Source organism: Trachypithecus francoisi, unplaced genomic scaffold (genome assembly GCF_009764315.1).
Source record: "Trachypithecus francoisi isolate TF-2019V2 unplaced genomic scaffold, Tfra_2.0 Lachesis_group11, whole genome shotgun sequence".
Lineage (NCBI taxonomy): Eukaryota > Metazoa > Chordata > Mammalia > Primates > Cercopithecidae > Trachypithecus > Trachypithecus francoisi.
This window is the reverse complement of record NW_022681456.1, coordinates 21,912,805-21,938,136: the sequence shown is the minus strand read 5'-3', so window position 1 is coordinate 21,938,136 and position 25,332 is coordinate 21,912,805. Positions and strand designations below refer to the sequence as shown.

Here is a 25,332-nt window from a genome sequence, read left to right as displayed (position 1 = left end):
GGCTTCCAGGGGTTCTCATCGCTCCTCTCCATGGCCCATCGGCCCCTACCCACCACGCCAAACCTGTCTCCCACCACGGCCCATCTCACTCTCTGTGGCCCTCCTTTCTTCTCTGTGTCTCCCCCCACTCTTTCCCCTCTTTGCCTTTTGTGTGGCCCCCTGATCTGCATGCCCCAGAGGGACAACCAGCCTTCAGAGGCCACCAAGGGACACCCCTTCCCCTCCGAACCCAGCTCATTCCTTCACTCCCCAATCTCTGGGTTGCCTTCCCATTGCCCGAGTTCATTCTGAGACCCTCCAAGCACCCCCTCCTCTCGCTTGTCCACCAGTCTTCAGCTTCTTCTGGAATTCCTGCCACATCAGACATCCACCCCGATCATCTCTCAGAATCACCCTCCCCTCCCCAAAGCCCAGGACCCAGTAGGTAGAGGGAGGCTGTTCTCAAAGTATGTTCCACGGAACCCAGGGAAGGAGTTGTGCAGTCTCGATGGCAGGTCCCCCTTTTCGTGCCCACAGCACTTGGAGAAGCACAGCTTGCAGCTGCAAGTCTGGGCCCTGGAGGGAGAGGCACTAGGGCGCCAGTACCACCTCTGCCACTAACTAGTTCTCTCATCTTGGCCGAGTGACTTAACATCCCTGCTCCTCGGTTTCTTTCTTCCTCTGTAGAACAGGGCCGATCACAATGCCCGCATCCTAAAGCTGTGCTTGGGGGAGGCGGGGATTTCAAAGAAGATGCCTGGAGCACACAGTAAGGCTTAGAACTTGGCACAGAGCGGTTCTCAGTGGCTCCCAGATGTCACTGCGACCTCAGACAGCTTGGGGGAGCTCAACCTGGGGGAGGGGGCCCAAATTTTCTGTTTTTAACCACCTGGCTGAAAAGAGCTATGTGACTAGAACAGGTTTGACTCGCCCCTGGTAGAAGCAGTTCTACACCTGCTGTGTTCATCCTCGGAGGACTAAACACATTGTCACCCCTCGTATCACAGCGGGCTGCGTAAATGCCATGTGCTTCCACAGATGCTGAGCTATTCCTGATGGTGACCTTCTTGAGGGTATCTGTGGATGGTCTCCACCTCCTCCCTCTTCCCTCCTCCTCCCTCTCCTTCCTCCCCCTCCCACTTCTTCCTGTCCTTCCCTTCCCCTCCTCCTCCCTTTTCCTCTTCCTCTTCCCTCCTCCCCCTTCCTCCTCCTCCCTCTTCTTCCTCCCTCCTCCTCCCTCTTCTTCCTCCTACTTCTTCTTCCTCCTCCCTCTTCCTCCTCCCTCTTCCTCCCCTTCCTCCTCCCTCTTCCTCCTCCCACTTCTTCCTCCTCCTCTCTCTTCTTCCACCTCCTCCTTCCTCCTCCTCCTCCCTCTTACTCCTCCCACTTCTCCCTCCTCCTCCTTCTTCCTCCTCCCTCTTCTTCCTTCCTCCTCCTCCCTATTCCTCCTCTTCCTCCCTTTTCCTCCTCCTCCCTCTTCATCCTCTTCTTCCCTCTTCCTCTTCTCACTTCCTCCCTCCTCCTCCCTCTTTCTCCTTCCTCCTCCTCCCTCTTCCTCCCACTTCTTCTCCCCTCCCTCTTCTTCCTCCTCCCTCTTTCTCCTCCTCTTTCCTCTTCCTCCTTCTCCCCTTCCCTCTTCCTCCTCCTCCTCTTTCCTCTCCCTCCTCCTCTTTCCTCTCCCTTCTCCCTGCTGTTCCTCCTCCCTGCTCTTCCTCCTCTTCCCTCTTCCTCTTCCTTCCTCCTCCTCCCTCTTCCCCCTCCCTCTTCCTCCCTCTTCTTTCCTCTTCCTCCTCATTCTCCATCTTCCTCCCCCTCCTCTTCCTCCTCTTCTTTTCCTCCCTCTTTCTCCTCCTCCTCCTCCCTCTTCCTCCTCCTCTTCCTCCCTCTTCCTCCTCCTCTTCCTGTCTTTTCCTCCTCCTTTCCACATGGCCTTCAAGGGTCTTCCCGTCATAGGGCAAATCTGTCGTTCTGGGCACTTTGCTGCTGCCCTTCTGTGTATTTGGGCAGAGCCATGAGACAGAAACACATAGTCTCTTGTTGAACATGGCCTTTTATACCAAGCTCACTTGTTCCCAGCATGTGGGTGAAATGCATTGAGTTGCAACCCTTGGAAAAGATAGCCTATGTGATAGAAGAAGAATTTTCTGATTTATCTGAAAGCTTTCATCAGCTTCCTTGGGACTCTTCGCTGCATGTTAGCTCATGCTGCCCCAGCGGCTTCGTAGGCAGGTAGAAGTTATTCTTCCCGCTTGATAGATGGACAAACTGGGGCCAAGAGATGCTCATAGTGACATTAGGCCCAGTACCAGGTCAGGCTCTGATGCCATCAGGAATTTAGGGACTGGTGGCTCACACCTGTAATCCCAGTACCTTGGGAGGCCAAGGTGAGCAATCACCTGACGTCAGAAGTTTGAGACCAGCCTGGCCAACATGGTGAAACCCCATCTCTACTAAAAGTATAAAAATTAACCAAGTATGGCCGGGCGCGGTGGCTCACGCCTGTAATCCCAACACTTTGGGAGGCCGAGGCAGGCAGATCATGAGGTCAGGAGATTGAGACCATCCTGGCTAACACAGTGAAACCCCGCCTCTACTAAAAAATGCAAAAAATTAGCTGGGTGTGGTGGCGGGCACCTGTAGTCCCAGCTACTCAGGAGGCTGAGACAGGAGAATGGTGTGAACCCAGGAGGTGGAGCTTGAAGTAAGCCAAGATCACACCATTGGACTCCAGTCTGGGTGACAGAGCGAGACTCCGTCTCAAAAAAAAAAAAAAATTAACCAGGTGTGGTAGTGCATGTCTGTAATTCCAGCTACTCGAGAGGCTGAGGCAGGAGAATCACTTGAACCTGGGAGGTGGAGGTTGCAGTGAGCTGAGATTGTGCCACTGCACTTCAACCTGGGCGACAGAGCAAGACTCCATCTCAAAAAAAAAAAAGAATTTTAGGGACCTGGCCTTCCACAGCCAGCCAGTCACTGCCCTGAAATGAGACTGAATGAGGCAGGAAATCCACACGGCTCCTGTCTTTGAAAGTCACATTGACTTTGGGAAGCCCTAAACATGAACTGATTCACACTGAGTACCAGTCCAGGATTTCTTTTGTTTGTAAAGATAGGGTCTCATTCTATTGCCCATGCTGATGTGCAGTGGTGTGATCACAGCTCACTGCAGCCACGAACTCCTGGGCTCAAGCGATCCTCCTACTTCAGCCTCCTGAGTAGCTAGGACTACAGGGGTGTACCACCACACAGGGTTCTTTTTCTTTTTTTGAAACAGGGTCTTTCTCTGTTGCCCAGGCTAGAGTGCAGTGGCACAATCATGGCTCATTGCAGCCTCAACCTCCCAGACTCAAACGATCCCCCCTCCTCAGCCTCCCAAGTAGCTGGGACCGCAGGCGTACACCACCACATCCAGCTATGTGTGTGTGTGTGTGTGTGTGTGTGTGTGTGTGTGGTGTGTGTGTGGAGACAGGGTCTTGCTATGTTGCCAGGCATGTCTCAAACTCCTGGACTCAAGCAATACTCCCACCTTGGCCTCCCAAGTGCTGAGATTATAGGTGTGAGCCACTGTACCTGGCCTCAGGATAATTTTTGATCTCTGCTTTTAAAAATATTGTCCAGCTGTTAGATGAACCCCTAAAGCAAGGATCAGCTAACTCTTTTCTGTAAGGGGCCAGATAGAAAATATTTTTAGCCTCGCAGACCACAAAGTCTCTTTCACAACTACATAACTCTGCCCTTGTAGCATGAAAGCAGCCATAGACATGTAAAAGAGTGACTGTGCCTTTATTCCAATAAAACTTTATTTACACAAACAGATGAAGGGCCAGATTCACACCAAGGACCAAAGATTGCCAACCATTGATCCATGAGATCAACAGTGTCTAGGAGGAAAAGAACACAAGCCACGTTTGTAATTTAAAATGTTCTAGTAGTTACAATTTAAAAAGTAAGAAGTGTAGCTGGGCACAGTGGCTCACGCCTGTATTCCCATCACTTTGGGAGGCTGAGGCAGGCAAATCACTTGAGGTCAGGAGTTCAAGACCAGCCTGACCAACATGTTGAAACCCCATCCCTACTAAAAATACAAAGATTAGCCAGGCATGGTGGTGCACATCTGTAATTGCAGCTGTTTTGCACTCCAGCCTGGGTGACAAGGTGAGACTCAGTCTCAACAAAAAAAAAAAAAGAAAGAAAGAAAGAAGTGGGTAAATTTAATTTTAATAATGTATTTTATTTAGCCTGATATGTTCATAACATTAGCATTTCAAAATGTAATCAATATAAAAATTACTGGCTTTGGGAGGTCAAGGTGGGCGGATTGCCTGAGCTCAGGAGTTCGAGACTGACCTGGGCAACATGGTAAAACCCCATCTCTACTAAAATACAAAAAAATTAGCCAGGCATGGTGATGGGCACCTGTAATCCCAGCTACTCAGGAGGCTGAGGCAGGAGAATTGCTTGAACCTGGGAGGCAGAGATCACACCATCGTACTCCAGCCTAGGCAACACGGCGAGACTGTCCAAAAAAATAAAAATTATTGGGGTATTTTATATTCCTTCTTCTTTCTAAGACTTAGAAATGCTATATTTTTTTTTTTTTTTTTTTTTTGAGACGGAGTCTTGCTCTGCCACCCAGGCTGGAGTGCAGTGGCCAGATCTCAGCTCACTGCAAGCTCCGCCTCCCGGGTTTACGCCATTCTCCTGCCTCAGCCTCCTGAGTAGCTGGGACTACAGGCGCCCGCCTCGTCGCCCGGCTAGTTTTTTGTATTTTTAAGTAGAGACAGGGTTTCACCGTATTAGCCAGGATGGTCTCGATCTCCTGACCTCGTGATCCGCCCGTCTCGGCCTCCCAAAGTGCTGGGATTACAGGCTTGAGCCACCGCGCCCGGCCTAGAAATGCTATATTTTACACTTACAACCCATCTCAGTTTGGAATCATTGCATTTAAAGTGCTGAGTAGCACATGGACCGGTAGCTGCCATACTGAACAGCTCCGCTCCAGTGGGGAAAACTAAGACCAAAACTGTTATCCTCCTTATAATGTTAGATTTAGACTTCCCCACTGGAAGAGATAAATCATGCACCGTTGCAAACTGGTAAGTGCCATGAAGGGAAAGTAGGGGGTGCTCTAGGCAGGGACAGGGGAACATTAAAGGAATCTTCCAGCATTCCTTGCTCAGTCTCTCATGGGAGGCCAGTGCCTTTCCTCAGACCCCAGCCACCACATACACTCAGCTCAGGCAACCGTAAAATGGAACACTGAGTCATTCTTCCAGCTGACCTTTGATAATTCTTCTTCTAAGACCCAAGAGATGCATTGCTTTTGTTTCTCATTGTTTTCTTGGGTGCCAGGTCACCAGCACTGCGCTCTCACCCAGGGCAGCTGTCGTTGGCTTGTAAGGCAGCAGCATCCATGGGCTCGGAATGCCCGGCCCCACTGGCTAGGGTAGTTTTTCTATCCAGGACAAAAGGCAGGCAGCATTTGAATTCAGAATGGCAATTTGAATCCCCAGACTTGGTGTGAATCTTGGCCCTGCCATTTGCTAACCGGGTGACCTTGGGCAAGTGGCTTGACGTCCTTGAGCCTCTGTTTTCTAATCTGTACGATGGGGCAGGTGGCAGCAGCTGTTCTATGATTGATGTGTCCGTGGAGACAGACTGTCATGAATAGTAAAAGCTTCTGGTACACGGTAAACGTTCGGTGTCATTTTTTTTTTTATTGGCCCATCAGGGATGCCCCCTCGCCCCAAGATTCTGAATGAATTGCCCCCTCCTCAGGGCTCACAGGAGCCACCAATGGTTGCACCTCCTCCTGTGTTATGCTTCCTACTGGCCATAGCTGTGTCTCCCACTCAACCACATGTCCCCAGAGTAGAAACTGACTCTTGGCCAGGCGCGGTGGCTCAAGCCTGTAATCCCAGCACTTTGGGAGGCCGAGACGGGCGGATCACGAGGTCAGGAGATTGAGACCATCCTGGCTAACATGGTGAAACCCCGTCTCTACTATAAAAAATACAAAAAATTAGCCGGGCGAGGTGGCGGGCGCCTGTAGTCCCAGCTACTCAGGAGGCTGAGGCGAGAGAATGGCATAAACCCGGGAGGCGGAGCTTGCAGTGAGCTGAGATCCGGCCACTGCACTCCAGCCTGGGCGACAGAGCGAGAGTCCGTCTCAAAAAAAAAAAAAAAAAAGAAACTGACTCTTATCCATCTAAGCAAGGATAAAAATCTACCCACAGGGCAGGGCGCAGTGGTTCACGCCTGTAATCCCAGCACTGTGGGAGGCTGAGGTGGGCAGATCACTTGAGGTGAGGAGTTCGAGACCAGCCTGGCCAACATGGTGAAACCCCATCTCTACTAAAAATATAAAAAATTAGCCTAGTATGGTGGCTGGCACCTGTAATCTCAGCTACTCGGGAGGCTGAGGCAGGAGAATTGCTTGACTCCAGAAGGCAGAGGTTACAGTGAGCCAAGATCGTGCCACTGCACTGCAACCTGGGCAACAGAGCAAGACTCCGTCTCTAAATTAATTAATTAATTAACTTTAAATTTAAAAAAGATCTACCTGCGGCTTGGTGGTTTTCCCTTTGCCTAGCTTCTAGAACTTTTTTTCTGCCCTCCCCCAAGTGACTTCCCCTCCTCAGACAGAGAATTCCTGATGTTCTGATACCAAACTGGGTCAGCCTCCCCCCAACTTACACACTCCCAAGGCCACCCTGTGCTTTTCTGCCAAGCGTTTAGCACTTGTAATTAATGAGTCATCTGGGGAAGCTGCCTTAATGCCAATGTCCCCACCGGACTGTAAGTCCCATAAGGGTGGGGCCCAAGTCTACCTTGTCCATGGCTGGGCTCTCAGCCTGCAGTGCTTGGCACATAGCAGGTACTCAGGAAGCATTTGTTGAGGGAATGAGAGACTCATTCATGCTGGAAGGTGAGAGACCAGGGACTCTCTCAGAATAACAGTGAGAGAAATTACAGAGATTTTGTAATGGACCTTTTCTTTTTTTTAAGACAGAGTCTCGCTCTATTGCCCTGGCTGAAGTGCAGTGGTGCAATCATAGCTCATGGCAGCCTCAAAATCCTGGCTTCAAACAATCCTCTTACCTCAGCCTCCTGAGTAGCTGGGAAAACAGGCACGAGCCACCATGCCTGGCTAATTTTTTTATCTTTTGTAGAAACAGGGTCTCACTATGTTCCCCAGGCTGGTTTTAAACTTCTGAGCTCAAACAGTCCTCCCACCTCAGCCTCCCAAAGCACTGAGATTAAAGGCATGAGTCACCACTCCCAGCCTGAAACTAACCTTTTTAAATCACTTTAATCACCCATACATTTCCACCTCTTTTAAAGAGGGTAATGCTGTTACCCTCCAATATTTGTTGAAATTGTTTGATATCTTATGAGAGCTTTAACAATTTCTCTTTAATTTTCAGTGGCAAGAAATATTCTCTAGACATGTCCCACTTTCCTCCTAAAACACGTATCACATTTGAACTTCCAATCTACCTTTTACTAATAAGAAGAATAACAGGTGTTACCAACATACTGTGTGCTGGGCCCTGTGCTTAGCACTTAGGTGTGGCTCCATTTAATCCCAACAGGCCTAGGAAGTAGATCCTGTTATTTACCCTGCATTTTACAGATGAAGAAACTGAGGATCGGAGAGGGGCAGTGCAAGGTCACACAGCCTGCACACAGTGGAGCTGGGCTTTCAACCCAGATTTTCTAACTCCAGAGCCCACACTTTTAATCTTCATTTCTCCTTCTTGCCCCTCCCCCATCCCATGTTTGCACAGGTAAAAAATGACTAAGGCCAGGTGCAGTGGTGGTCTGTAATCCCGGCACTTTGGGAGGCTGAGGCAGGGGGATTACAGGAGGTCGAGACCAGCCTGGGCAACATAGCAAGACCCCATCTCTTAAACAAAAAAGAAAAAAAATGCATGGCCAGCCATGGTGGCTCATGCCTGTAATCCCAGAACTTTGGGAGGCCAAGGTGGGCAGATAACCTGAGATCAGGAGTTTGAGACCACCCTGGCCAACGTGGTCAAACCCTGTCTCTACCAAAAGTACAAAAAATTTAGCTAAGCATGGTGGTGGGCACCTGTAGTGGCAGCAGGCACCTGTAATGCCAGCTACTCAGGAGGCTGAGGCAGAAGAATTACTTGAGCCCAGGAGGCCAAGGTTCAGTGAGCTGAGATCACTCTATGGCCCTCCAGCCTGGGCGACGGAGCAAGACTCTGTCTCAAAAAAAAAAAAAAAAAAAAAACCTGCAGGTGTTTTCTTGTGGAAAAAAAAAAAAAAGATGAAATTTACTTACAGACAAAGATGCCATGGTTACACGTGACTCTTTCTCTTGTTGTCTCCAAAGGTGGTGGCCCTTAGTAAGAGAAGTCAAGAGGCGGAGGCTGCCTTTCTGAGTGTTTACAAGCAATTAATTGAAGCACCAGGTAAGAAACGCTTGGGCTCCATAATTGGATAGTTAACGACAATAAATGGCCATTAGGACTGTGACACAGGGACCTTGAAGTGGGATGTGGGGACACACCTGGGTTCCTGGGTGAGGCCAGGCACTCTGTATAGGGCAGGGGGGCTGTGGCCAGTTTGGTGTGACATGTCCCCACAGGGCTCCCCCGGTCTTCCCTCATCATGTTGTCACATCAGCCAGGAGCCTGCTTTAGGGGTATCCTGTTGAGATATCCCACCTGGACCTCCTTGGGGAGCTGGAATCTTACTCACTAGAGCCCCCATCCCATTAGCACAGAAGATGGAGGGCTCCCAGTGCTCTCTGCCTGCAGGTGGCAATAGAGGCAAGACCTCCAGTGCCTCCCCCAGAATGGCACAGCCAACCCCAAAAATCTGTTGTTGAGTAAAAGCCAGCCCCAGAAGAGCACATCCTGTAGGATTCCACCTACAGAAAATCTAAAAACAGACAATTAATGTTACTCAGTGGCCAAAAGGGGGAAGCAATCCATATGGTCATCAACGGATGGATGCATAAACAAAATGTGGCCTAGACTTACAAGGGAGTATTACTCAGCCATGAAAAGGAATGGAGGGCTGGGTGCAGGGGATCACACCTGTAATCTCAGCACTTTAGGAGGCCGAGGTGGGCCGATCACCTGAGGTCAGGAGTTTGAGACCAGCCTGGCCAACCCAGCAGTTTTAGTAGAAATCCCATCTCTACTAAAAATACAAAAATTAGCCAGGTGTGATAGTGGGGACCTGTAATCCCAGCTACTCGGGAGGCTGAGACAGGAGAATTGCTTGAACCCAGAAGGTGGAGGTTGCAGTGAGCTGAGATCGTGCCTGCACTCCAGCCTGGATGACAGAGCAAGACTCTGTCCTCTGTCTCAAATAAAAAAGGAATGGAGCTGTGATATGTGCTTCAATGAAGATGAACCTCGAAAACACAGTGCTGAGTGAAGGAAGCCAGAAACCAAGGCCATGTAGTGTAGGATTCCATTTACAGGAAACATCCAGAACAGGCAAGCCATAGATAGAGACAGAGTCGATTGGTGGTTGCCTGGGCTGGGGAGGGAGATTGGAGAGTGACTGCTTAATCAGTATGAGTTTCTTTTTGGGGGATAAAAATGTTCTGGAACTAAGTGAACAAGTGGTTGTAGAACATCAAGAATGTACTAAATGCCACTGAATTGTTCACATTAAAATGATAAATTTTCTGTTGTATCAATTTCACCTTAATTGAAAAAAAAAAAAGTCAACCTGTACTGTTGGAAGTCAAGATAGTGGTTTCAAACACTTGAAGGGGGCAAGAGTTCCTGGGAGGGGCCTCTGGGTGCTGGGACTGTGGTTTCTCGGTCCTGGTTTGGGTTACAGTTTGAAAACATTTGGTTGTACACAAAGGATCTATACATATGCCAGACATCCATAAAAGCTTCCCCTATTTTATTTATTTTATTTTATTTTATTTTATTTTATTTTTGAGACAAGGTCTTGCTCTGTCGCCCAGGCTGGAGTGCAGCGGCGTGATCTCAGCTCACTGCAACCTCCGCCTCCTGGGTTCAAGCAATTCTCCTGCCTCAGCCTCCCGAGTAGCTGGGATTACAGGCACACATCACCATTCCCGGCTAACTTTCTGTATTTTTAGTAGAGACAGAGTTGTCCTATATTGGCCAGCCTGGTCTCAAACTCCTGGCCTCAAGTGATCCGCCCACCTCAGCCTCCCAAAGTGCTAGGATTACAGGTGTGAGCCACCACGCCCAGCCAAAACTTCCCCTTATTTTAAATGGCCCATCCCCTGCTACCTTCTTATTTACTGACCCAGAAACAGGAGCCCAAAGAGTTGAAACGATCTGCTTACCAATGGCAGAACCCAGAGGAGGCCTTGCTGTGCTAACTCTCCCCACCGAGACCTCCCCCGGTCCTTTCCCCATCCTTCCACACAGTGGCAGGAATCAGCACTACTGGAGGTGTTTGAGGCTGGGGGCCTGTGAAGAGGAAAATGACATCCCACCCTCAGCTGTCCGACTGCAGAACCCAAGCCACAGAGAACACAGAGTGATTTAGATTGGATGTCAAGGTCATTTCTGGGATCTTTGTATTTGGGACGGGAAAGTCCGCTGTTCCTCTGTCTGGGGCAAATGTAGTGGGTTGGATAGTGTGGCCTCCAAAATTTATGTCTACATGGAACTTCAAAATATGACCTTATTTGAAAATAAGTCTTTGCAGGCCGGGTGCGGTGGCTCAAGCCTGTAATCCCAGCACTTTGGGAGGCCGAGACAGGCGGATCACGAGGTCAGGAGATGGAGACCATCCTGGCTAACATGGTGAAACCCCGTCTCTACTAAAAATACAAAAAAAACTAGCCGGGCGAGGTGGCGGGCGCCTGTAGTCCCAGCTACTCGGGAGACTAAGGCAGGAGAATGGCGTGAACCCGGGAGGCAGAGCTTGCAGTGAGCCGAGATCCGGCCACTGCACTCCAGCCCGGGCGACAGAGCGAGACTCGTCTCAAAAAATAAAATAAAATAAAAAAAGAAAATAAGTCTTTGCAGATGTAATTAGCTAAGGATCTCAAGATGAGATCATCCTGGCTTTAGGGTGAGCCCTAAATCCAGTGACTGGTGTCGTAAGAAGTATGAGGCCAGGCACAGTGGCTCAAGCCTGTAATCCCAGCACTTTTGGGAGACAGAGGCAGAAGGATCACTTGAGGTCAGAAGTTCAAGACAAGCCTGGCCAACATGGGGAAATCCCATCTCTACTAAAAATACAAAAATTAGCCAGGCGTAGTAGCATGCAAGCCTGTAATCCCAGCTACTCAAGAGGCTGAGGCAGGAGAATCACTTGAACCCAGGAGGCAGAGGTTGCAATGAGCCGAGATCACACCACGGCACTCCAGCCTGGGTGACAGAGCAAGACCCTGTCTCAAAAAAAAAAAAAAAAGAAAGACAAGAAAGAAAAAAGTAGAGACGAGGGCACAGAGATAGCCACTGAGGAAAGCTGTGTGGAAACAGAGGCAGGAGTGGGAGTGATGTAGCTACAAGGCAAGGAGCACCAAAGATTGCTAGCAACCACAAGAAACTGGAAGAGACAAGAAGGATCCTCCCCTAGAACCTTCAGAATGAGTACAGCCCTGCCAGTGTCTTGATTTTGGAGTTCTGGTCCCCAGAACTACAAGAGAATAAGTGTCTGTTGTTTGCAGCCCCCACTAGTGGTGCTTTTTTACTGCAGCCCTGGGGCACTAATCCAGTAATGCTGACGAAGCTTGCCCTCCAACAGTGTGTGGGCTGGATGAAGAGGGAGGTCTTCTGGCCTGTTGCTACTCAGTGTGGTCTGTGGACCAGAAACATCGGCCTCACCTGCAAGCTGGTTAGAAATGCAGAGTCTCAGCCGGGTGTGATGGCTCACACCCGTAATGCCAGTACTTTGGGAGGCCAAGATTGGGGAATCACTTGAAGCCAGGAGTTTGAGACCAGCCTAGGCAACATGGAGAAACCCTGTCTCTACAAAAAATACAAAAAGTATCCGGGCGTGGTGGCAGGCGCCTGTGCTCTCAGCTACTTGGGAAGCTGTAGTGGGAGAATTGCTTGAACCCAGAAGGTGGGGAGGTTGCAGTAAGCTGAGATTGTGCCATTGCACTCCAGCCTGGGTGACACAGCAGGACTCTGTCAAAAAAAAAAAAGAAAGGGAGGGAGGGAGGGAAGGAAGGAAGGAGGGAGGGAGGGAGGGAGGGAAAGAAGGAAGGAGGGAGGGAGGGAGGGAGGGAGGGAAGGAAGGAAGGAAATCAATATAGAGTCTCAGGCCCCATCCTGGCCCACGGAATCAGCTTCTGCATTTTATCAAGCTCCCCTGGTGATCTTGGAGCACCGGAAAGTTTGAGAAGCACAGGCCTGATGTAGAAGTTGCCTTTGTTCTGTGCTCTGTATTTCACACGTCCCGTGCGAGCAGGTCTAAGCAACTCGCTTCTCTGTGGCACAGAGAGGTTGAGCCCAATGCCCAAGGTCTCACAGGCAGGGAGAGACGTGACTCGGGTCTCATCCTGTATTACAGATCTTTCCAGACTGTGCTCCATGTAGCTGCATGTGGAAGGCTGAGTTAGTTTCCTACGGCTGTTGTAATAAATTACCATAGATGCCTTCAAACAGCAGAGATTCATTCTGTCCCTGTTCTGAAGGCCACAGGCCCAAGATCAAGGTGTCAACAGGGCTATACTTTCTCTGAAGGCTCGGGAGGATACTTCCTGGCTTCTTCCAGCTTCTGGTGGCTCCAGCTGTCCCTTGGCTTCTGGCTACATCACTCCAATCTCTCCTCTGTATCTTTGTCTCAGTCTCCCTCTCCTTTCTCTCTCTCTCCTTTTAAAAAAATATATATGAGGTCTTTGCTCTGTGGCCCAGGCTGGAGTGCAGTGGTGCGATCATAGCTCACTGCAACCTCAGACTTCTGAACTCAAGCAATCTTCCTGCCTCAGCCTCCCAAGCCCAGCTAATTTTTTAAATTTATTTTTTGTAGTCCCAAAGTCTCACCATGTTACCCAGACTGGTCTCAAACTCCTGGCCTCAAGTGATCCTCCCGCCTCTGCCTCCCAAGTAGCTGGGATTACAGGTGTGAGCCACTGTGCCCAACCTCCTTTCTCTTATAATGACACTTGTCATTAGATTTAGGGGTCACCTGGATAATCCAGATTGATTTCATCTCAAGATCCTTAATTACATCTGCAAAGACATTTTGGTTCTTTTTTTTTTTTTTTTTTAAGAGACAGGGTCTCGCTCTGTTTCCCAGGTTGGAGTACGGTGGTACAATCTTGGCTCACTGCAGCCTCGACCTCCTGAGCTCAAGTGATCCTCCCGCCTCAGCCTCCCGAGTGGCTGGGTCTGCAGGTACAGCCACCATGCCCAGCTCAAAGACACTTTGAATAAAGTCACATTCACAGGTTCCAGGCATTAGGACACAGAGGTATCCTTCTGGGGTGGACGCTCAGCCAGTACACATGCGCCTGCTGCCTGGTCCCATGCTCCACCCCATCCCGCGCTTACAGGAACAGTCCGGCCACATGGGTTTTCCCAGTGATGAGAGTGGAAGGAATGGCAAGAGCTGATGGCACAGCTGCAGGCTGTGGTCCCTGCAAGGACATGGCACTATGGCACGAGGCCAAGACAGCCCATGTGTCTGCAGCTGGGGTCATTATCACCCTCATTGCCGGCCATACCATACTCATGGCTAAGAGGCCCAGTGGCACCATTCCTTGCCACCTTTTTGCTTAAAATTTCTCCACTCTCATCAGTGATATCTATAAAAAGACACCCTCTTATTTCCCACCCTTTTTGATCCTTTGGGTCCCACCGTGTCAGCGATAAATGACACTGGAGGATGACCCTGTACAGACCAGAGATGCCTCCCTGGGTCCCCAGGCAGCACTCTCCCACAGGGCCCCATAGTACCTCAATTGTAACACGAGGGGGCAGCACTGAGATAAATATTCGTGTGCTTTCAGGCTCAAAGACCCAGATTCAAATCCTGTTTGTGTCACTTACTCACTGCGTGACTGTAGAGGAATTCATTCACCTTCCTGAGCTGCAGTCTCCTCTTCTATAAATTGAGAATAATATTAGAACCTGCCTCATGCTGTTATTTGGAGGCAACAAGGTTCACAGTACATAGCAAGTGCTTACTAAGTGTTAACTACTCTCCTTATCATGTATGTGTCCAGCTTTCCTAGCAGATGTGAAATGCACCAGACCGCAGACTGAATCATACTAAATTTGTATACTCAGAACCTGGTACACAGTAGGCAGCTAATAATTGTTGAATATTAGAAATAAGACTCAGCAGCAAAAACAGAAGGAAAGGTTACTGGAGCAAAGAGATACGTCATCAATGAGACCGCCCCCCGCTTCCATGCTCATCTTGTGTTTGTTTACTCAGATAGCATTTATTGGGTGCCTACTCTGTGCCCAGCACTTGCTGGACACTGTGGAGTCACTAGGCACAGCTGTGAGCTTACAAACACAGACATGGGACCAGCCCTCAGAAGCTTACCTTTGAGTGGCAGAAGTGACCAAATCATCGGTCACATAGCCTGTCATCACAATCAAGTCACCACAAGCATGTCTAGTGCTTGGGGGTACGGACAGGCAGGAAGACAAAGGGAAACAGAAGGGTCTTACGGCCCCCCACTTGGAAACGAGCCCTCATTTGGGGGGTGTTCTTATGGGACCCTCATCTTTCTGGAGAGAAGACCATTAAAACAGTCACAGGCCAGGGGCCACTCAAGGTCCCAAGATTGCTATGGAACCTTCTGGAAGGTCCATGTGCCCTCTCTCCTCTCTCCCCAAAGCCTGGGGGCAGGGAGGTCATTCCAAGCCCGGTGCTGACTCCACGAGTCTGGTTTCCCAACTCTCCTCCCCAGAAATGCAGGGGCGGGAGAGCTGTCCCCAGCTGTCACCAAGTTAGAGAACGAGGAGCCTTAACTGATGGAGACGTACCATATGAACAGCCCCTTTAGGGCCTCTAATTCATTTTTGAGACATTTAAGAATAACAAAATGTTTTAATGATTTCTTAGGGGAATTAGGAAGACATATTTTTGTTCTCATTAAATTTTATCTTCAGACACAAGAACCAAATGTCAAATGTGTGTTGGGCGCTTCCAGCTTCCCTGCTCACTGCCGGCCCCCCAGCTCCAACCCCCTCTGTAAAAATAACACTCCTGGAAAATTCTCCGGGACGCGCACGCTCCTGTTTTTATATTTCTTGACAGGCAAATTATTTGTCGAAATACTCCTCCCCGCCACCCGAAGCCACACAAGTCCTGATTCAACATTTTTGTTTTGAGTGACTGCTGCCAACACAGATCTTTGGCAGAGAATACGACAGAGCCTGATGGCTCAGCAAGTATTTTGATAAGTGTGCAGCCTGGATGTCTGTAATTACGAAAGAAAACCGTAAATCTTTTGGATATTGTTCACACAGATGTGGCGTGAAGTGAGAAAAAAAAAAGCAGTAAAACGTGTTAAAAGCATAATTAATGTCATTGTTGTGGGTGATGATGTGATTTAAACCTCTCTGACTTCTGTATTGGTGATGGCTGATTCCTTTATCACACTCGTAGAGCCGCTAGGTACGGACCCAAGCTTCAGAAGGCTAACTTGTTAACTGAGTGATTAGTTAAAAGGAAAAAAAAAAAAAAAAAAACAAGGAACGAGGAAATGAGAGGGCAGGCAGATGAACATTGCTGAGGAGATAAGAGACAGGTGAGTGCCCCAAAATGTTGTTTTCTACTGTGCTTTGGTTTTTACAAATCTGATGCAGATTTGCAATTCCTGGCAGACATTTCTCACCCTGCTCCTTCTCTTGAGGGGTGAGGCTGGTCAGGCAGGTGCTCAGCACTCGGGCTATAGAGGCTGACACACCTGGGTGGAACTCTCAGCTTGGTGTTTTGTGCTGTGTGACCTTGGCCAGGGCTTTAACCTCTCTGAGCTCTGGTTTCTGTGTCTTTAGAAGACGGATAGTAATAGAACCTACTCAGGGGTGGATGTGAGGATTCGCTACGCTGTACATGAAAGCATTCCGCAGGGTTGAGTAATCAGCAGCCCATTGACATCAGGGTATAAGAGTTACAGGAGTGACAAGCGTCTGCTATTGATTCTGCGAGGTTCGGTCTGTTGTCAGAGACATTGGGTAAACAGTGGTGCAGGCAACAGGGTTCCTGAGCCTTTAGAATAGGAAAATGCTCTACAACGTTTAGAGTTTTTAAATTTGTCTCCTCGATTATAAAAGTAGCATATGCATGCTGTCAACTTCAGAAAATAGAGAGAAAAACAGAAAGAGGGAAAACGACCAGCTAGAAAAGCATTTTGTTGTGTTTCTTTTCCGTGATTTTTCCCTGTGTACTTTTTCAAAACAGTTGCTGATTCTACATGTACCGTTTTTCATTGTTTCCTTTATCTGACATGAAGCACTCATATTTCCCTGTGTGATTACAGATCCCAAGTAACTTTGATTCATTGTACAAACCTAACAATCTCTTGTATAGCTGTATTGTAATTTACCTAACCCCTCTCCAATACTGGACAGTTAGGGGGCTTGGGAATGCATGCCCTATTGGTACTGTGCTGTACCAAGAAGAAAACTTGGGAAGGAAAAATAAATTGTAGCCTTGTATTGACCAAAAACCCCAGAATCAGTGACCAGAATAAGAATGTTTTTCTTGCTGATTTTATATTGCAGTCCTTTATTTACTAGTTCACTAAATATATTTGCATATGTTATAAAACATTCATATTTATACTTTTAGAAATCTCTGATTTATATCTCCTTAGCCCAGATAGTAGATTTTTTCTACCAGAGAGTAGATTATTTTCTTATTGATTTGTAGACACTCTTTGTATATGAGGGATATTAACCTTTGTCCAGGTATACATGTTTCATATCTTCTCCCCTGGTTTGCCTTTTGTTTCTCAACTTAGTGTATAGTCTCTTGTCTATTGTATGTAGCAGGCATTCAAAAAAATACTTGCAGAAAACAAGAAGTCTTAGTAAACCTTTGCTTTGTAGCTTCTGAATATAAGGTCCTGTTTTAAAAATCTTTCTCACCTCAAGGGTATGAGGGGTTTTTTTGTACTTTTGTGATCTTAATTTTTAAACATTTACATTTGAACCAGTTGAAATATAATAGATACTGATAGAAGTAGCAGGGGAGATGAAGCATCTAGCTTTGTTTTTGTCCCAAATAACTCATTTCAGTGCCATCTAGTGGATCAGCCACCTGCACAACTACAGGAAATAGAGATTTTTACGATTAGAAATTGTTGTCTGTGCTAGCGTTTCCTCCTTCCCTCCTCTTCTCCCTCCTCCATGCCCACACTTCTGCTCAGTTAGTCCCATAATGGTCAGTGGAACATTGAAGGTTAACATAAAACAGTATTTCACCCGTTAAAAAAGGAAAAGCTTAACAATGCAGATTTTCCTGAAGATGACAGTTAACTTTATTATTATTATTATTATTATTATTATTATATTATTATTATTATTATATTATTATTATTTCTGAGATGTAGTCTCACTCTGTCACCCAGGCTGGAGTGCAGTGGCACAATCTCAGCTTACTGCAACCTCTGCCTCTAGGGTTCAAGCAATTCTCGTGCCTCAGCCTCCCGAGTAGCTGGGATTACAGGCACATGCCACTACACCCAGCTAATTTTGTATTTTTAGTAGAGACAAGGTTTCACCATATTGGTCAGGCTGGTCTCTAATTCCCAACCTCAGGTGATCCACCTGCCTCAACCTCCCAAAGTGGTTTTGCAGACGTGAGCCACCGCACCCAGGTGACAGTTAACTTTAGAAGGCAGTGTCCCACCATTTCCTGCCACACCTCTGCCCACATCGTTTCCTCTGCCAGGAGCGCCCTTTCCCCATGACCCCCTCGCTACACTTTGCTCCTCCCAGCAGCTCAGGGTTGAAAAGTAGACTGAATGAAAGCATCCAGCTGGGTGCTGCTGCCTGAGAGGTGTTCAGTAAAGGCCAGTCCCTTTCAGAAGGGTGGACAGGCATTTGAGCTGTGGCGTTTCATTAGCTCATGCTCTGAGTGCTTGCTATGTGCCTAGCCCTGTGGGAACTCAAGCTCAAGTCCAGGCCTGCCCTTGGGGACTCTCGGGTTCAGCAGGGACAACATGACCCAAAGACAGACCACCAGAATACACAACAGAGAACAGGCCTCAAGGAAGGATGGCTGGGGGAGGCCTCAGAGAGGGAGGCCTTTGGACCTGGTTTTAAAGGTTGAAGTGCCACCAAGTGGAGATCATTTCTGGGGTACTTTCTGTGTGTCAGGCGGTGTGTTCAGCCCTTACAGATACAAATTCACTGATTCCACGCACATATACCCTGGGAGGTAGGCTCCATCATCCTTCCTCACTGGGAAGCTGAAGAGGTACAGGCTCAGAGAATTCAAGCCACTTGCCCAAGGTCACACAGCAGAGAAGTGATGGAGCCTGAATCTAGACCTGCCCCCGACCCAGTTCCTACCCACTACCCCAGTTGCAGGATGAATTTAGTAATTCAAGGAGCTTGAACAAAACCATTGGAGATTTGAGCTCTAAAAAGAGTGAAAAACAGTGAAAGGGTCTTTGCTGCCAGTAGATTGAAAAGTTCCAGACTGGAAGGATGAGGCCATTGCTGAAATGCAGATGTGTTGCTCGAGGAAGAACAAGTGGAACTTTCATTCAGGGGAGACAGTCACACACTCCCAACCTGGTGGGTGGAGGAAGAAGGAGCAAGACTCCAGGTTGAAGGACCTCCCTGCAGAACCAGGCCAATCCTGTGCTGCCATTTTGCTTCCCACATCACACTTCACTTCTCCGAGCCTCAGTTTCCCCAATGTAAAATGTGGATAATGACCTCCCCTCATTATAGGGGCCACTGGATGGGTTCAGTGAGCAACAGAGAACACTAAACATGGTGCCCAGCAGTCATTGCCCCATGCAATTTATTCAGTAAATATTGAGTGCCTACTGTTTGCCAGGCACTCTGTCAACAATGGGGGCATGATGCTGAGCAAAACAGACACTACCCCTGCCCTCCTGGAACTTTCTGTACAGCTCAGTATATAAGAACTTGATTTTGTTGTTGTTGTTGTTGTTGTTTTGGGGGGTTTCTTTGTTGGGGTTTGTTTGTTTGTTTGTTTGTTTTTAGTAGAGCCAGGATTTCACTATGGGCCAGGCTGGTCTTGAACTGCTGACCTCAGATGATCTACCCGCCTCGGCCTCCCAAAGTGCTGAGATTACAGGCGTGAGCTACCACTCCTGGCCAAGAACTTTATTTGTATTGTAAGACCTGTGGGTTTGAGTCCTGGCTGTGCTATTCCCTGGCTGGGTGGCCTTGAGTAACTGGCTTAACCAACCTCTCTGAGCAGCTATTTCCTCCTTTGGAAAGCAAACTTACCTCCCAGTGCCACTGGGAGGAAGGTGAGGAGTGTAAAATCCTTAGCTGGGTGTCTGGCACATAGTAAATGCTCAGTAAACAGTGACTGTTGCTATTGGTGGTGGTGGTATTAATTATTACCATCAGCAGACAGTGCTGAGAAAGAAGACCCTCATTCCCAGCCCTCTGTCCCTGCCCAAGCCAGGAGGAAGCCCCCACCGGCCCCACCACCAACTGCCCCAAGAAAGGAGTGGGTAGACACATGGCTCACAGCTGCATATAAGGACTTGGCACCCCATCTGCTATTGAAAAGTTTAGATTAAAGGATCAAAGTTAGTCTTGCTGCCACCATCAATAGCCTGAGCCTCCCACCCCCGCAGGCGCCCGGAGCCCAGGCCCAGATGGGAGAAGGCTTCTGTCTAGAAGATATTTTGGAGGGGTGCACGCATACTTCTGCATAAATGTGTTTCTAAACAGCCTCTCGGACAGCCTTTCCGGCTCCATGTTTCCTAAAAAAGCTCCAAATGCCACTTTCCTTCAGATGGACATAGTGGGAGGATAGAGACAGCTTTTCCTAGATTCCCCAACCCCCTCCATGATTTAAAAAAAAAAAAAAAAAAAAAAAAACACCAACAGCATCAGCTAGTGGTGAAAGATGGAATAGGCTATGTTGTACCCACCAGTGCCTTTAGAAAGTGTGGTGTAGTCTTCAGATAGTATCAGTCCTTTGACTGTGTTCTCTATGGGTTTGGATCCCATGTAACCAAATGAATTAGTCATTTTACTAAGCAGTTTGTGCCCCAGAGCAGGTTGGTGTGTGTCGGGCAAAGGGGGGTACACTTCCCCACAGTGTCCCCCATCCCTGCATGCCCATCAGGACCGGCCACCTCTGATGGCTCATAGTGGATCCAAGTCTGCCAGTCATCAGCTCATCAGAAGGGTCTGTTGTATTTAAACACTTTAGATTTGGGGTTTGCACATCCAGGTTGGCTCTAAGGCTGTTTGATCGTCGTGGCCACCGCCCTGGTCTGTCTGTTGACCATCTGCATGTTGCGGGAGTGAGTGGGGAAATAAAGTCCCTCTCACACCCCTGCGTGGTGCTGGCAGCTCCGGGCAGCCGCATGTGTCGGCTGGAAGGTTTCCGGGAGAAGTGCTGAGCCTAACAGAAACCTGCGTCGCTGGCTCTAGGCGAGGAGTTGCACGGATACCCTGTCACTTCTCCTGACACTGGGATAGCAGGCTTGCCAGACGCTGGAGTGGGGGCATGATTTTAGAGGTCGGGGGCTTGGCGGCACCTAGTATTTCCCCAGGTGCAGAGTCCACATGATAGAGACAGCCTGGGTGTGCCCGGACCCAAGACTGAAACTTTGAACACATTGCAGGCCATGCGGGTGCCATCTTTCTGCTCCCTTCTGAGTAAAGTCTCAGCCAGGTGCTGGAGCATCTTCAACACCTCCACGCCACCTGCAGCTCTCCCCTTTGAACCTCAGGAGAGGCGACCCAGGCTCAAGGTCTTGGGCAGGCCACAGGGTCTAATGAAAATTCAGATTCAGTAACATCCATTTTCTGTTGTTTTTTTTTCCTTGCCTTTATTTTTATGGTTGAAGCACCTTCTACTTATGATACAAGATCCCGGTTTTCTATTTATGAAAGTGAGACAAAACATTCCTTTAAAATATATGTATTTTTAAAAAGTGAGTCAGCCAGGCACAGTAGCTCATGCCTATAATCAAAGCACTTTGGGAGGCTGAGGTGGGAGGATCGCTTGAGTCCAGGAGATCGAGACCAGCCTAGGCAACATAACAAGACTCTGTCTCTACAAAAAATTTTAAAACTAGCTGGGCATGGTGACATGTGCCTATAGTCCACAGCTACTGGGGAGGCTGAGGTGGGAGGATCACATGGGCCCAAGGAGTTGAGGCTGCAGTGAGCCGCCAGGATCACACCACTGCACTCCAGCCTGGATGACAGTGTGAAACCCTGTCTCAAAATAAAAATAAATAAAAAGTGAGTCACATAGGGCAGATGTCAAGTTAGTCATCTTTCGGGGGCAAATGGACATGGCAGAAATTATAAAGGGAGTACACCAGTGTCTGGCATTTGGGTCGCATTGGCTTGGTGGAAAGGCCTGGGTTCAAATCCATCTCTGACTTTTTCTTGCCTGGTGACCTTAAGCAAGTGGGTTCGGTTGGCTGGGCCTCAGGGTTCTCATCTGGAAAAGGAGGGTGAGAGTGATAGTTCACGTAGTTGTTTCCTTTTTTTTTTTTTTCTTTTTGAGACGGAGTCTCGCTCTGTCGCCCAGGCTGGAGTGCGGTGGCCGGATCTCAGCTCACTGCAAGCTCCGCCTCCCGGGCTCACGCCATTCTCCTGCCTCAGCCTCCCGAGTAGCTGGGACTACAGGCGCCCGCCACCTCGCCCGGCTAGTTTTTTGTGGTTTTTAGTAGAGACGGGGTTTCACCGTGTTAGCCAGGATGGTCTGGATCTCCTGACCTCGTGATCCACCCGTCTCGGCCTCCGAAAGTGCTGGGATTACAGGCTTGAGCCACCGCGCCCGGCCTTTTTTTTTTTTTTTTTTTTTTCTGAGACAGTGTCTCGCTCTGCAGCCCAGGCTGGAGTGCAGTGGCACCATCTCAGCTCACTGCAACCTCCGCCTCCTGGGTTCGAGCATTTCTTCTGCCTCAGCCTCCCGAGTAGCTGGGACTACAGGCGCAAGCCACCATGCCCAGCTAATTTTTGTATTTTTAGTAGAGACGGGGTGTCACCATATTGGCTAGGCTGGTCTCAAACTCCTAGACCTCATGATCTGCACGTCTCGGCCTCCCAAAGTGCTGGGATTACAGGCGTGAGCCACCGCGCCCGGCCAGTTGTTTCCATAATTTAAGTGAGATATAGAAATATGCAACATGCTGGTTGGAGGTGAGGTCAAGAAATTCCACTTCCTCTGAGCTCTTGGCTGAAGAAATTGGGTGGAGGTCTCATCTGTCCCCTGCCCTACCCAACCTTGTGGATGTGGGGGCCCCATCTGCCCCAGGATGGATGGTTGCTGGAGTTTGAGAGATGAAGCTCAAACACTCACGTTCGGAGGGCCACAGCCCACTCTGAACCCAGCTGCCACCCTCGGCCACAGCGCCCCGCCCTCCCAGCCTGCGCAGGGAGGGGAGGGGAAATTGGCACTGGGCATCCCCTGGGCCAGTCCCCATCTGTGAAATGGGTTGGTTGTTATGAACATGGAGCAAAGTTGTATTTCTGGGACGGTAACCCCAGGGGAGGTTGGTAGGATGGTCAGCTGCCGTTTCTTTATCTGATGCAAGCTGTTTCTCCTGGTATTTCCTGTGTCTAGAATACTCCCCCGCGACCCCCCTGCTAGCTGCCTCATTAGGGCTCCGAGGAGACACCACTCCCCTGACCAGGCTGCCCAGTTAGCACCACCCAGCCCACCCTCTCCCCCAGCCCTGCTTCATTTTGCTTCTGAGCCCGTCTCACTCCAGTTGCCTCACCCATCCTTTGTCCATCATTCCCTCTAGAATATCAGCCCCAGGAGGGCAGGAATTTTCTCTTATTTCCAGCTGGACCTCCCCGACCCAGAGCCTTCCCTGACACATAGCAGGCACTCGGGAAATATTTGGCAACTGAAGAAATGCTGTCAACACGTAGTGGACTGGTGGATAAATGACGACTGCATTGGGGACTCTTAGTCACCCGTCACGGCTGTAACAAATACCATGAGCTTAGAGGCTTAAAACAACACACATTTATGATCTCACCGTTCTGCAGAACAGAAGTCCAAGATGGGTCTCACTGGCCAAAAATCAAAGCATTCGCAGGGCCGTGTTGTTTCTGGAGGAAGGAGGCTGCAGGGGAGAAGTCATTTCCTTGTCTTTTCCACCTTCTGGGGCTGGGGCTGCCTATGTTCCTTGGCTCGTGGCCCCTTCTTCCATCTTCAAAGCCAGCTGGGCAGCCTCTTCAGTCAATCTCTGACTGTAATCCCTTTCCATCTGCAACCTTCAGTCCCTGTTCCATGTAACAAAACACACTCACAGGCAGGCCATGGTGGTTCACACCCATAATCCCAGCACTTTTGGAGGCTGAGGCAGGACGATCACCTGAGCCCAGGAGTTTGAGACCAGCCTAGGCAACATAGTAAGACCCCATCTCTATAAAAATTAAAAAACTATCTGGGCATGGTGGCACGTGCCTGTGGCCCCAGCTACTCCAGAGGCTGAGACAGGAGGATTGGTTACTTGAGCCCAGGAGGTCGAGGCTGCAGTGAGCCGTGATTGTGCCACTGCACTCTGGCCTGGGTGACAGAGCAAGACCCTGTCTCTAAAAAGAACAACAAAAAACACTCACAGGTTCTGAGGGTCAAGATGTCTTTGAAGAGCCATTATTCCTGCCTGCCACAGAGATGCCCCCATGTAAAACTCTAAAACTCTGTGGCGCCCTACCCTCTCACCCAGAGCTCTAATAATTTCATCATTTATCACACTTTTCAAACAACCCTCGTTAACTGAGCACCTACTATGTGAAGAGCCAGAGCTAGACCCAGGGGAGGAAGGGAAGACTCGGGAATGAAAAACCAGGTTCCTTTGGTGTTCCATGGCTGTCAGGTTCTCTGAGAAATGTTTTCCAAACATTTTAAAGATTTTTTGTCATTTCTCTCTCTTTCAATTTGTGTTTGTAAGAGGAACCAATGACATTTAGCTGATGCATTGAATAATACCATTGGACAAAGTAAATGAGAGGCCCTCAGGTTTGCCAAGCCGCGCGGCAGAGCATTCTACTCCGTAGAAGTTGGCAGAATCCTGCAATTGTCTGGATGTTTGTAATTTTTTCCTCCCTACCCCAACTCCCAGCAAGGTAGCTCAGGGCTCCACGGATTCCTGCCAGATAGGGAAGGTGGGAAGAAATGAGTTCCCTGTACAACGTAAAATCTGGCAACACAGCACTGTGCGTTGGGGGAGGAAACAAGGAGTGGAAAATACCCAGGGAAGTAAACGGTCATTGCAGCTGTGTACTTTCCAGAGCAGCCAACTGAACCCACAGCCCAGTTTCTCAGGAGTCAGAGAGAATGAGGAGGCAGGAGGACCAGTGCCTAGGACCTGCCAGGTCCCCTTATGGCATGGGCTTGTCTCCCTGAACGGCAGACTGAATGGATACAGCAGAAGAGAAGTAGGTTAGACTTGAGTGAGGACTTCCTTCCTGTGATACTTGAAGCCTTGGCAGTTCCTCAGTCCTGCCTATCTCACAGTTTGTATCGAGTCCATTGCCAAATGTTATGGTTTGAATTATGTACCCCAGAAAGATATGTTGAAGTCCTAACCACCAATACCTCTAAATGTGGCCTCATTTGGAAAAAGCGACTTTGCAGGATATAATCAAGGTAAGATGAGGTCATCAGAGTGACCTCTAATCCAGTATGATTGACATCCTCATAAGAAGAGGAGAGGCCAGGCATGGTGGTTCACACCTATAATCCCAGCACTTTGGGAGGCCAAGATGGAAGGATTGCTGGAACCCAGGAGTTTGGCACCACAGTGAGCTGTGATCATGTCACTATCCTCTCGTTTGGGCAACAGAGCAAGACCCCATCTCAAAAATAAACAAGGAGCTGGGCGCGGTGGCTCACACCTGTAATCCCAGCACTTTGGAAGGCCGAGGGCAGCAGATCACAAGGCCAAGAGATCAAGACCATCCTGGCCAACATGGTGACACCCTGTCTCTACTAAAGATACAAAAATTAGCTGGGTGTGGTGGTGCATGCCTTTAGTCCCAGCTACTCAGGAGGCTGAGGCAGGAGGATTGCTTGAACCCAGGAAGTGGAGGTTGCAGTGAGCCGAGATCACACCATTGCACTCCAGCCTGGCGAAAGAGTGAGACTCCGTCTCAAAGATAAATAAATAAAATAAAGTAAATAAACAAACAAACAAGGACCGGGCACGGTGGCTCATGCCTGTAATCCCAGCACTTTGAGAAGCTGAGGTGGATGGAT

General features: G+C 48.9%; 1 protein-coding gene across 1 annotated transcript in view; it reads left to right on the top strand.

The window, feature by feature from the left end:
- Positions 1–25,332, top strand: part of CUX2 (cut like homeobox 2) — a 137,917-nt gene that overhangs the window by 43,071 nt on the left and 69,514 nt on the right. Inside the window, exon 3 of the mRNA XM_033220603.1 lies at positions 8,342–8,420. Coding sequence (XP_033076494.1) covers positions 8,342–8,420 — 79 coding nt within the window. The remainder of the gene's footprint in view (positions 1–8,341; positions 8,421–25,332) is intronic.